General features: G+C 41.8%; 1 protein-coding gene across 1 annotated transcript in view; it reads right to left on the bottom strand.

Moving 5' to 3' along the window:
* NPNT (nephronectin) overlaps nt 1–12,751 on the bottom strand; it is an 82,825-nt gene that overhangs the window by 8,326 nt on the left and 61,748 nt on the right. Inside the window, exons 10-11 of the mRNA XM_056855019.1 lie at nt 2,229–2,324; nt 1,605–1,703 (exon numbers count right to left, since the gene is read on the bottom strand). Coding sequence (XP_056710997.1) covers nt 1,605–1,703; nt 2,229–2,324 — 195 coding nt within the window. The remainder of the gene's footprint in view (nt 1–1,604; nt 1,704–2,228; nt 2,325–12,751) is intronic.

Raw genomic sequence — 12,751 nt, 5'->3', positions numbered from 1 at the left:
ATTTCCAGGCTAAAATACTGTTTTAAAAATTCTGCTTGTGCAAGATCTTGCGAAACCCTTTCCTCCGTATATATTATAGTGTCCAGAAATTGGTTTCACAAGGTCTTGTACAAGTAGAAACACAAGCAGGGATACCATATGTTTGATTTGGTGCAGGCAGTTACTGTGGTCTTTTCCTCTGATGTAAGAGCTCTAGCGCAAGGGGAAATTTTGTACTGGATCCAATCCAGGGTGTGAGAGAGACAGAGATAGCAATCCTAAGTAGGTCTACTTAGAAGCACATCCCATTTCATTCAAATGGGGGCCATTTGTGTACAGCATTGGAAATTAATGGGGCAAGAAAAAGGATCTGATGTTTGATTCACAAAGGTGCCTGCCTTGGCACATGTGTGTCTGTAAAGTGCTGTCAAGTCGCAGCCAACTTACACGACCCTTTATGGGGTTTTCAAGGCAAGAGGCTAACAGAGATGGTTTGCCAGTGCATTCCTCTGCATAGCAACTCTGGTATTCTTTGGTGGTTTCCCATCCAAATACTAACCAGGGCTGACCCTGCTTAGCTTTTGAGATCTGGCAAGATCAGGCTATTCCATACTGCCTTCCCTCACCTTGGCACATACACCTACCAAAATACCAGTAGACTGGTTTCACATGACATGGGTTTCATATGTTTTTTGTGTAGAAAATATGTGATAAGCTGCATAGTTGCCTGGCATAAGAACATAAGAGGAGTCCTGCTGAATCAGACCAGTGAGGGTCCATCTAGTCCAGCATCTTGTCTCACATAGTGGCCAACCGGTTCCTCTGGAGGCCCTCTGATACTGGGATTCAGAGGTTGATTACCTCTGAACGTGGAGGTTCCCTGGCAAAGCTCTAGTACAGATAGGTTTGTGCATGTGTTTCTCCTAAGGTAAAGCTATCAACTTTAAAAAGGTAGTCCCCTGTGCAAGCTCCAGGTCATTGCTGACCCATGGAGTGATGTTACATCCTGATGTTTACTAAGCAGGGTAGTTTGCCATTGCCTTCCCCAGTCCCCCAGCAAGCTGGGCACTCATTTTACCTTATACACAGAAATTTAGCAGGTGATGTTTTTCCCATCACTCCATATCTATGCCTGGAAAAGCACTGCCTGCTGGACTTCTATCTACCCTGCTGATTTTAAAGACACAGATAACACTTGGCAACCCTAAGTAGAAAGAAAGTTTTAGCAGACAAGAGCATTTGTGCATTTGATGAAGCTGCTCTGCCTAAACATCATCTCCTTGCCGTTACAATTCCTGCAGTTAGCAGACGAATACCCTTAGGGATAACTTCCAGATTGTGTCAAGAAAGGGATCCAGATACATCTCTGATGGATGTTTTCCAGCTTTGAAACTCTACTTGTGACAGAGATTCACCGGAACCCAAACCAGATCAACTCCCTTAGATAAATGTACAGTGGTTTCTTCCAGGCAGCCATTTTGTGCTTGTGGGATGAACCTCCCCCAGAGAGGTTCTTTTAGAGACAAATCAGAAAGGTGTGTGCTTGACTTGACATTTCTGCGTTTTGCCCATTCTGGGCCTTCAGTTATACAAAATGTTAAAACAACAAAGACATTCATGAATACCTGAGGCATCTTTAACAGGCTCCCAATGCAAATCATCATCTTTCTCCTTCATCCATCCACAAAGGCCACTATCAAAGTTACAGCTGTGAACAAAAACACCTGAAAGGAAGAGATCAAAGATCAAAATGGACAAAGGACTCAACTGCTGTGGCTGATAAAGTTTTCAGTGGTAAGCGGGTAGATTGGAATTTGTAACATTTAAAAAATGTTTTTTAAACTAATTCAGTTTTCAAGAAAAGGGGGTTAGTTATAGTGCATCTTTAACAAGGGTAACGTAAATATTTTCATACTTTAAGTGGCAAACACAATTACTGCGCAAGTACAGGTGTTAAAGAAATCTGGATATGTTGCCCACACTTTATATATATGACCAATCAGGACCAGTGTCAGAAGCTGGCATGAACGGGCATCTGACCCTGCATAAATGGCCTTAGGGTGCTTAACCCCCTCAAGGTCAACTGATTTTAGACAGGTGTGGCAGAGTATAGCACTGCAGGCAAGTTGACCAAAGGATCAACACCAAAAGTAAACATGTGATAGACACAGATTATTATTCTAAAAGCACAGCAAAAGAAGAGCCTGTGGCCACAAATATAATTCCCAACACAGAAACCTGGTAACTACCTGGATCATCGTTGGCCTCATCCTCGTCAGCACTAATCCCTCTTTCAATTTCAAACATTTCAAAAAGATTATTGCTCACTCCAGGCTGACGCGGAACTGGGGGTGGGGAGAAGAAATTTGAAAGAAATGAAGTAGATAAGGTAATAGGGCAATGATTAATTTTATCTTTAATAAAATAGGGAGGGAAAAGCTTCCGGCATTGTGCTTTTGGAAAATGCAATATCTTTAATGACATTTGATGTGTAGCTTCATAACCATCCCATCTCAATAATGTATGCAGTAACAATTATCTGGTTTCTTTCGAAGGTAAGTTTTAAAGAAGCTTGACGAAGTCTTTGACTGTTCCTCTAGACAGGTTAACTGTAGTTATATCTATATTTCAAAATCTTAAGAAATGCTGGTTGTGCAGAGGTCTAACAATACTTCTAGCATCTTGAGAGTCAAACTATCTTGCTTGGGCATGACCTTTTGAAGGCAAAAAGCCCACGTTCAACCTCCATTTCAAATGCACATCATTCACCTGATTTCTGGGTCTGGTTGTCATTTGAAAATCTTGTGCTATGAGTGCCTATTGCCCTGTCATCCGCCTAGCTCCTTCTGATGATGCATTAAAATGTGTGATGAAAAACTCAGCTCTTCATTGGGCATTTAATGAATTAACTCACAGGATTTCAATCACGGTGGGCTGCTCCTCCCAAGATATTTTAGCCCCCTTCCCCTTCTACCCAATTGCTCAATACAAACTGTAAACTTGCTCCTGGTCTTCAGCATTCTGTACAATTAATGCAAAAGCACTGGAATGGCTGACAACTGCTAGCCTCTTATTAAGGACACAAAATAACATTAATTTTAGAAGAGTTCTTTACTTGCTTCATTTATAGCCCACTTTTATCAATGAGACTCAACAGAGATGAGAAAATATGTTAAAAAATCAATCACACAGCATAAACCATCTAAATGAAAATACTACAAAACTAGGATTACATAATTAGAAAACAATGCAGACAGAAAACTAAAACATGACCTACCATAAACAGTGCGGAAAGTAGATCACAACGGTAAGTGCAGTAAAAGCAAGATCATACTATAAACATTGCAATAGACTACAGTCCTTATAAAAATCCCTCCCAACTCTTCTCCTTTGCACATTCTGTGGAATGATAGGATTGTGGTCGCCTTCTTGCTTTCCGCAGGCAGGACGCTCCATTAGGGAGGAGGCAAGAACACCCAGGTGTGGGCAGTTTCTGATCTTACCCATTTGAGGTTGGCACCCTCAGAAGGCTTTGTTCAAGTGAGTGAAGTTGTTATGGCAGAGCGCAGTGGGAGAAATGGTCCTTTCAGTATGTGGGTCCATGGCCATAAATGGCTTTGTAGGTGACAACCAATACCTTGACTGAAATCAATAACTGATCAGTAACTGACTGCAAAATGGGAGTTGGAGGCCCATTCTGCTTAGCTTCAGCTAGTAACTGAGCTGCAACATTCTATACCACCATCCTGGAGTTTCCAAGCTGAACTTAAGAGCTAAACCCATATATAGGTTGCATTACAACAATCTATCCTCAAGGTTACTGTGACGTGGTTCCACAAGGCCACGTTGGTTGGGTCAACTGTTGCCCCACGCTTGCCATCTCCCGGACTTGATACATGGCAACCCCAGAAGCTACGTGTTGCCACTGTCCCAGACGTGCTGCAAACCCCAAACACTTGGGGCTCCTGCACTGTCCCGCAAAACAGACATGAAGGAACCACGGGTAGGATGACCCCTCTGAGTGAACCAGAGGGAATCCGTTTTCCTGTGTCCTTGTTCAAGTGTCCAGCAGAAGCCATTTCACAAGGAACAACCAGACACGTAGCCAGCACCCACCCCTCCATCTGCATGAGTAACGACCCATCGGAAGCCTCCATGATATCTGATGCTAAGAATCGCTCATCCAGCATTGCGAAAGTGACTCACCCAGGCGCAGATGTTCGCGCCTTTGTTTAAACCCATCAGCAATCATCTCCAGACCCTCCCAGAATTGCGCAAGCCATAGTTTACCTGTCTCAATTGCCCCCGTTCTGCACCCTGGCAGCCGACCATTAAGGTTTCAATCACCTTTTGTCTACCATGGGAACCACGAGGGATAATCCCATCATCGCCCACCCCACTCTCAGTCATAATTTATCCTTCCTTTTCCCCTCTCATACTTGCTGTCACTCTGTTGGTGTGGGTTTTGCGCAGCCCAGCCACGATACTCTCCCGCCTCACTGGCTGAGCCCCGGGAATCCCCTACCCCCACTTTTCTTGTATTCTAGCCGCACGGAACCCCGGACGTCCGCTACTGAATGAGGTTTAGTATCGCCCCTCTTCAAAGGGAAACTGCCACATTGGCGGACGTCTCTATCCTACTACCTTTACTTCATAGGCTCTGATTGTGTGTTGTGTATATGTTATTGGATTGCGTGTGCACATATTTTAAACTTCTTAAAAGAAACCCTTGATTCCGCCTCTTGTTTGAATCTTGGAACGGACTCCCGTAAACACAGGTTAGATCCCGAGGTTATGCCCCTTGCCGGTTATTGATTGCTAATTTCCCCATATAAATATTCATAACCGAGCAATTTGGCTAACACAACGTAGGGAGCTGCCTTGGACCACAAGGAAAGGCATGGTATAAATGTTTTAATTAATAAATAAATAAATCTTGCTCAGAAAGGACACATTAGAGACCTGGTGATACTGGGGCATGTCGTTCGTCTCTACCAATGGTTTTTCAAGTAATGGAAAAATTACTGCCTTCTTTTAGTGACCAAGAAAAGGTGCCCTGAGTCAGTGATTGGACATCAGGGACTCAATGTGATTTCAGAAATCAGGATGAACAAACATCCGGAGTACAAGTGGTGTCTTTCACAGATCCTAAGATCTTCTTGATATCCATCACAGTAAGTAGGTCATATGCAGCCCAGAAAGCGTTCTGGACATATTTAGTGTTTCACATATATTACAATAAATATTTTAAAATTATATTTTTAACTTTAAAAAATAATCTTTTAATGATTTGAATGATATTGAAATGGTTTTCATACAATTAAATGTCTTTATTTATGTTCTGACTGCTCAGCAATGATTCTGTACCCTCTTAGGCATCGTCACCACAGCATTTCTGACTACAGGCCTATCCATATATATACCTTTCCTCTTCCATTTTGCAAGTAGTTTTGTTTCGATTATAGATTCTAAGTGCACAGTCTGTTTTATTTTTGTTCTATGTCAAACATCTAGTTCTTATAAGCCCTCTAGAAAAATATTAACATTTATGATGGATTGGATCTAGGCTTGCCAAGCTACAGTCGGCAAAACATGGGAGAAATTGGGGGGGCGGGTCTGGTGTGTTGAGTCATGCTGGCATACCTACACCACTTCTGGTTTAAACTACAGAGTTTTTGCAGAATGCTAGAGCATCTTGTGTCACTTCCAGTTTAAACTGGAAGTGATGTAGGTGCGCCAATGCATTGCCAAGGCCTTTCCTTCCACCCTAGTTCCTTCTGCTGGTGCCTGGGGCATCAGTGGGCATCAAAGGCATTTCCAGGAAGCATCCCAAATTAGATCATGCCATTGGTAAACACAAAGAGTTCACAGATATTCCCTCTCTGCTTTGCTGCTCCATGTATTTCTGGCATATCGTTCAGAAGGATCCCTAACTTTCAGCAGAGGATCACTAAGAGAAGGGAAATGCAGGTGCATCTGCTTTCATAAACTCCTTTCTTCCACAGATAGTAGGATCCAACAAAATGACAACAACAACAACAACAACAAAAACAACTCTTCTGGAAGCTCAATTCTCTGTTCAGGTAATGGTTAGGAGGTGTTCTGATCCAGGCTGTGCCACTTTTTTAAACCTTGGATCTCTCCTGATTAGGGCTCCACCGGTGGGAGGGCTTTGTGGGGGTCAGCATCCCAGGAGAAAAAAGAAAAAGAAAAATAAGGCCTTGTCTACTTACAGTATTGTAATCTTACCACGGAGTTTTGATGATTCCTAGAGTGACCCTTGTCACTTCCAAGTAGCTCTAGGAATCTATGGCCAGAACTTTCTGTAAGTAGACATGGCCTTACTTTTCTTTGTAATTTTTCTCCCTAGGATGAGTGACCCCCTCCCCCTTTGGCTCTAGAGTTTCTCCCCCCCCCCCCCAATCAGGGGAATATCAGTGGGGAAGGGCCACAATTACCTGGTCTCCTGTCATAAATGGGCAAATGAGAACTCTACCCCTGACTCCTCACTGAATGACTTTATTGGACAGCTATTCCCACTTCCATGGGTCAGTAACAACCCAGTGCTTGCACAGGAAACTACCTTTACGTTTATTCCAATTTAGTGAGCCATTTGTAGGTATCAGCTCACCAATGCGGATCAAGAATTCTTCTCTGTGCCACCATAATTCTCAGAAAAGGGGGGCTCCTCATAGAAACTGACTGCATGGAGAGGCTCTTTTGTGCTCAGCTGTCCTTAGAAGGATGTTCTAGCTCATCATCTAGCACCAAATTTAGCAGACAGATACAATATACAAACTTGCTGGTGAAGAACAGCTGTAAGCTGTAGCTAAATGGATTACCGCATTTGTTACAGCTGTCTTTAAAAATTCCTTTTCCAGACACCAAAAGACGTCTAGCACATCATTAGTGACAGTAGCCGTGCATTTCAGATTTGTTGTGGTTTGCCGATATTAAAGCTTTGAGAATATTTGTGGATTTGTTTAATCATCTGTACTAAGAAAGTAACCCTAAATAAAATTGCAGTGCAAATGTTTGAAGCCAAACCTAGAGATTATCGATGAGCTTTTCATGAAATAACAGATTTTATATTACATCCCATCCCAAAGAAACAGGACTCTTTCTACTAAAAAGAAAACTAGTGCTTGCTTATCTTTGCCATTTCCAAATCTTATGCACTCAAGCAATACAATAGCTGTGTTCATACAACATGACGTGCACAAGAAAAGGCTGTGTGTGTGTGGAGGGGAAAACACATACAAAACTTTTGCTAAGTTAAAAGTAGATTTTTTAAATAAAAAGGTTAACCCCTTTCCCAAAGAACACAAACGCTACTTCAAAATTCTAACTGTCATGTTGCTGGGTTCCAGCCTAGAGTTTCTTCCTACTACAGTTGCCAAGCCTACCAATAAGGTGGGGCAGAGATACGGGTGGTAGTTGTTAACAACACTACAATGTCACTTGCAGGAAAGTCCAGAAGTGACGTCAGTCCTCTTTAAAATGGCGGTGGCATATACAGATTGGACCCATGGATGCTGTCATGTCTAGTTTGGCCCTAACTGAAGGTTATAAAGGAATGGCAAGAGACTTCTGGAGACATGTCCACCTAAAATATACACCGGACATGCACCTTTCCCCAAGTATCCCGAGAAAACAACTAGGGATGCCAGCCTCCAGGTGGGACCTGGGGATCCCCTGGAATTACAACTCATCACTAGACTACAGAGAGCAGTTCCCATTTGGATGCTTTGGAGAGTGGACTTTGTGGTATTGTACCCCACTCAGGTTCCAGGCTCCAAATCTCCAGGAGTTTACCAAACTGCATTGGGTCACCTACCCCCCCATCCCCCACCGGTGGCCAGGGGGGACCTGGCAACTTTAGGCATCACGGGGAAAATAAATTTGATAGCACTTCCTTGTAGAGTCTTCATGAAATAGCTGTCATTGTCCCCACAGCATAACCACAAGTCAGGTTGTTCTAATTATTTCATCTATTAATGAAACATGGAATTTGAAAACAGGTATTTTAGTTACTGGCCATTACAGCTGCTTATTATCCAACAAGTCAGTTTTCTTAGTGGGAGAGGCAAGTATGTGCTGTGTTTCTAAAAAACTACAGCCTTCTTTGGTTGCTCTTCATTGCCTCCAGGAGCTCTTTCCTGCCCCCTCCCTCCCACACGTTTTTTTTTAATTTAAGGCAGAATCAATTAACTTTTGTCTGAACCTACACTTCTGACTTACCAACAAATTTGAAAAAATTTGACAGACTGCACAAAGTAGGAATAGATTCACAAAATTTATGACTGGCTGATAAAGCTGGCAGAGGTCAGTTTCTGTTTTTATTTCAGCTTGTTAAATTCATTAAATATAATTGTAATGTGTTTTTGCAAGCATTGGCAGAAGAAAGGGGGTGTGGGAGAAAATGCCAGGCCAGTAGATTAATTTCTGCACATTTCACAAGCAGCAAATAAAGATGTCTATAAAACTAAGGCGTGCCAAGGGGAAAGGGTGGGAACAGCATAGTGTAAGAATTAATTAAGGCCAACTTTTCATTCAATTTTTCAATTTGAGTACTTGCCACTGGTTGAGTTTGGTTGGGAAAGACCTGTGTTATGGTAAGCACGGACTTCCCTGACCTGGATAGCCCAGGTTAGCCTGATCTTGTCAGATCACAGAAGCTAAGCAGGGTCAGCCCAGGTCAGTATTTGGACAGGGACCACCAAGGAAGTCCAGGGTCGCTACGCAGAGGCAAGCAATGGCTAACCACCTCTGAATGTCTTGTGTCTTGAAAACCCTCCAGGGTTGCTAAGGTCGGCTGTGACTTAATGGCAAAACAGGAGAGAGAGAGAGAAAGGATTTAATGGTCTCAAGAAAGAAGAAAGAACAGGAGAACGGTCTCAATTTTTTGATGATTCAATGTGGTAAAAAGAGTGTAATAAATTTTTCAGGAACATATGAAAACTAAACATTGCACATGAAATTATACTAATTGATGAATTAGAACTTCCATATAAGAGAGGATGCAGAAATAGGACTATGCCCGGGCGGCTGCAGCTCTCTAGGGCAGGGCTTCTTAAACTTTTTCCACTTCCGACCCCTTTTTGGCCAAGAAATTTTTACGCGACCTCGGGTATACAGGTATGCAAAATAGGTATACAAATCAAACATTTACTTATAATAAATCATAAAGAAATTGATTTTAAAACAATTCTTTGGTATGCATATAATTTTACCATTTACTGTTGCCAAATTTTTCACGGCCCCCACATTAAGTTACGCGACCCCATATGGGGTCGCGACCTACAGTTTAAGAAGCTTTGCTCTAGAGTCTCAAGTAAGGAAGGGTCTCAAGTAAGGAAGGGTCTTTCCCAATACCTGCTACATGAGATCCTTTTAACTAGAGCAAGGGTGTCGAACTCAATTGTTATGAGGGCCAGATATGACATGTCACTTGGCCGATCTGGGACATGCCTCGCCAGTCCAGATTGAGGGGTGTGTGTGTGGGGTGTGTGGCTGCCTTGGCTGGCTCGTGGGCTGGATAAGAGCTCTCAAAGGGCTGGATCCGGCACTCGGGCCTTATGTTTGACACCCCTGAACTAGAGGTTCCAGCAATTACACCAGGAACCTTTTGCATACAACCCATCTGTCTGTTATCAAGGCCGGCAGGCCGGCAGCAGTGGCCTGACTCTCATATATCCTAAGAGGGTAGTGATGCACATCTTGTCAGTAAACACATATTGTTATTTTAAACATGATAGTTCCCTATAAATCAGGATCTATGTATACCACAGCTACCAGCGGACCTATCTCGGTGGAACAGCAGCATAGAAATGATTTCAATAAATAAAAAATACCTCCCCAGAGATGCCCACCTAACACCTTTCCCATTAATATTTAAGGGACAGGTGCCAAGCATCTTATTTGCCTAAACCTTTAAGTGATTAGTTTTAGATTGTTGCTGTTTTAATTCTGGTTTTTGTTTGGAACTGATTTTACTGAAAGTTGTTGTTTGTTTTTTTTAAAAAATATTTATTTATTTTTCGCATTTCTAAACTGCCCTCTCCAGTTACAGCAGGCCGTTCTTGTTGGGTGTTCTCTGAAAAGAAAGCATGGATAGATGTAATTCAAATAAAATCTAACAAAATAATACCAAGAGGGCAATATGCCTCAAACATTTAACTCTAACTCTAGATTTTTGTATCCGAACTCTTTTTTTCCCAAAAGGGCATGATAAACTGTCTCTGGGCTCTTTTAAAGGAATAAAGACTGTTCTAGGGTGACCATCACAGGGTTGCTTTACGAACTGTCAGCATTTAGAGCATGAGAGGCATCTAGCGTGTGTTATCTTGCAGCTGTGCCTTTGATTCCATGTATATCAACAAAAGGATAATACGTGATTAATATGGTATTAAATTTCACATATCCATAGCTCTGAATAACAAGACTTGCGTGCTGAATAGCTGGTATTTCCCACTGAAGCCGGGAGAAAGCGTGGCAGTTTGATCTCTGGCATTAAGTTAGCATGAGGATGAAAACTGTCTAGTCCAGGCACTTTGTGTGGGGAATAAACTTTATGTAGCGAATCACTTTTCCTTGGTTTTGTGGAACACAGAATGCCTAAACATTTATTTAAATAACAGCCAAATGTAAAAAGAGTTGGCATCTTTGGGATTTCACAGCATTTATAAACAAGACTCAAGGTGGATTGCAGGTGAAATATTTAAGAACAATAAAAAAATCTATAAAACAGTATTAACAGCAGCACTCCAGTTTACAAAAAAGCTCCTCTAAAAAAAGAAGAAGTGCTGTTTTACAAAGTTTGAGGAAGGAGTGTGGGAGACCACGGTCACACAGCCCGGATATCCTACAAGAACTGATGAACTCTGACCGTGAAAGCCTCCGACAATATTTTGAGTGTGGGAGCATTCCGAACTTCCTTGAGCGAGCATCTCCACCAGGTAAGAGCCACAAGTAGGGATGCCAGTTACCCGCATGCTGTGGGCAACCTCCTGCGCCCACCTGCTCTTGGGCAGCTGAGCAACGGTAGAAAAGGGGGGAGTGGATTAAGTCATGGGTGCAGTGGCATCACTTCTGGTCACCACATCTGCAATGCTCTAAGAATTTTCCCCATCTTCATGGTCTTGGAGACTGTGGGGAATTCTTAGAGCATTGCCGATGTGGTGACATCATCATATCTGGGCAAACACCTGGAAGGATGTCTCCATGTTTGTGATGCTTCCCTTCCTGACATTCTGCTCCCAAATCTCCTGGGGCTTGCCAGCACTGGGCTGGCAGCCCTACACACCCACCAATGCCCAAGCACAGGCTGTATTATGTCTTACTTATCTGTAAGAGAGAATCTTCCAAAGGCTCTGTCAAGATGAATGAATGAATGAAAATCTCCAGTCTTTGAATGGAAACATGCACCAATAACTAACACAAAGACACCAGTTACTAACAGGTGAAAAATAATTTACTAATTAATGAGCAATGAATAATGCACCGTAGAGCCTCACCACAGTTTTATTGTGGCGGCGTATCTAATTAGCGTTTTTCCAGTTCTGCTTAAGTTTTGTTAAGAGTGAAATTTTAAATGAAATGCTTACTATTGAAGGCATTTCAGCAGAGCTCTTTTTTAGTATGTTTTTGCCTAATGTCTGCTGGCAGCAGCTTTTTGATTACTGATTTTGTGTAGCATGGCATGTCTAAACAAATTTTAAGAAACTGAACAGAGACCAACTTTATTCTTCCACAGAATGGTAATTATTAGCAGTTCTAACATTATATTTAATTCCCAGACAAACTAACAACCCCTTTGTAGGGTATGCTCTCCTTTTATAATTTAGGATTGTCTTATTCAGAGGCGCACTTACCATATTTAGATATTTTATTCCTCGATACAGGAGAGCATTTGCCCTTGCAATATTAAACTCTATCTCTTCTCAAGTAATGCAAGGTCAAATGTAAAGGATTGCATACTCTGACAGACTTTGTGACTGTGCTTCTGGACAGATAGAAACTTGGGAGCATTGCTTACTGGAATGCTGTACCTTTTTGCAGCATTAGGGATTTGTGGATTACTCCTCTTTTCTGAAATAATGAGGGGCTGTCGATACCAGATAAGGTTAAGCAACTCTTGGCAGGTGTGGATTTAGGAATTACATTGGCTGTAGCCAAATATTTTGCTCATGTAATTAAATTCAAAGGACTTCAAGCGCCATAACTGATTGATTATTTAAATTATTTATTTTTTGTTGTACCTAGTGTGACATTTCTCAAGGCCTGTAGGCTAAACGAGCAGGATCATTAAAGAAAGACAACTTCCGTTCCCTCACAAAATCTAGACTATAAAGATTCCGACAGCTTTTCCCTCCTCAATTAAAATGACTTTGCCCATTCCATAACATCACACCAGTTCAACCACAGTGTCAGAGGCTTCACTGCCACCCGTATCACAAAATATGAGTTTCATGATTGAGCCTTGGAAATGTTTATTCGTGTGCTTTTACTCATGATTTATTTTCTATAATTTACACCAAATGTTTTTAAAAGAAGCTCATAACAAAAAAAAAACAACCAAAAAAAAACCAACAACACTTTTTAGTAGTACCAACACAGGAACAATATTTGCTAACCATCCCTTGTCCTCAATTTATATGCCTGTTGTATGTAAAAGAGAGACAACTGAACTGTAATTTTAGCAGTAGCAGAACTTTAAGATGTCTCAAAGAATTATTTTGCTGGGAGTTGCTGAAGCAAAGCCAAAATCATG

Source organism: Euleptes europaea, chromosome 9 (assembly GCF_029931775.1).
Source record: "Euleptes europaea isolate rEulEur1 chromosome 9, rEulEur1.hap1, whole genome shotgun sequence".
NCBI classification, from domain to species: Eukaryota; Metazoa; Chordata; class Lepidosauria; order Squamata; family Sphaerodactylidae; genus Euleptes; species Euleptes europaea.
This window is presented reverse-complemented; position numbering and strand designations above follow the sequence as displayed.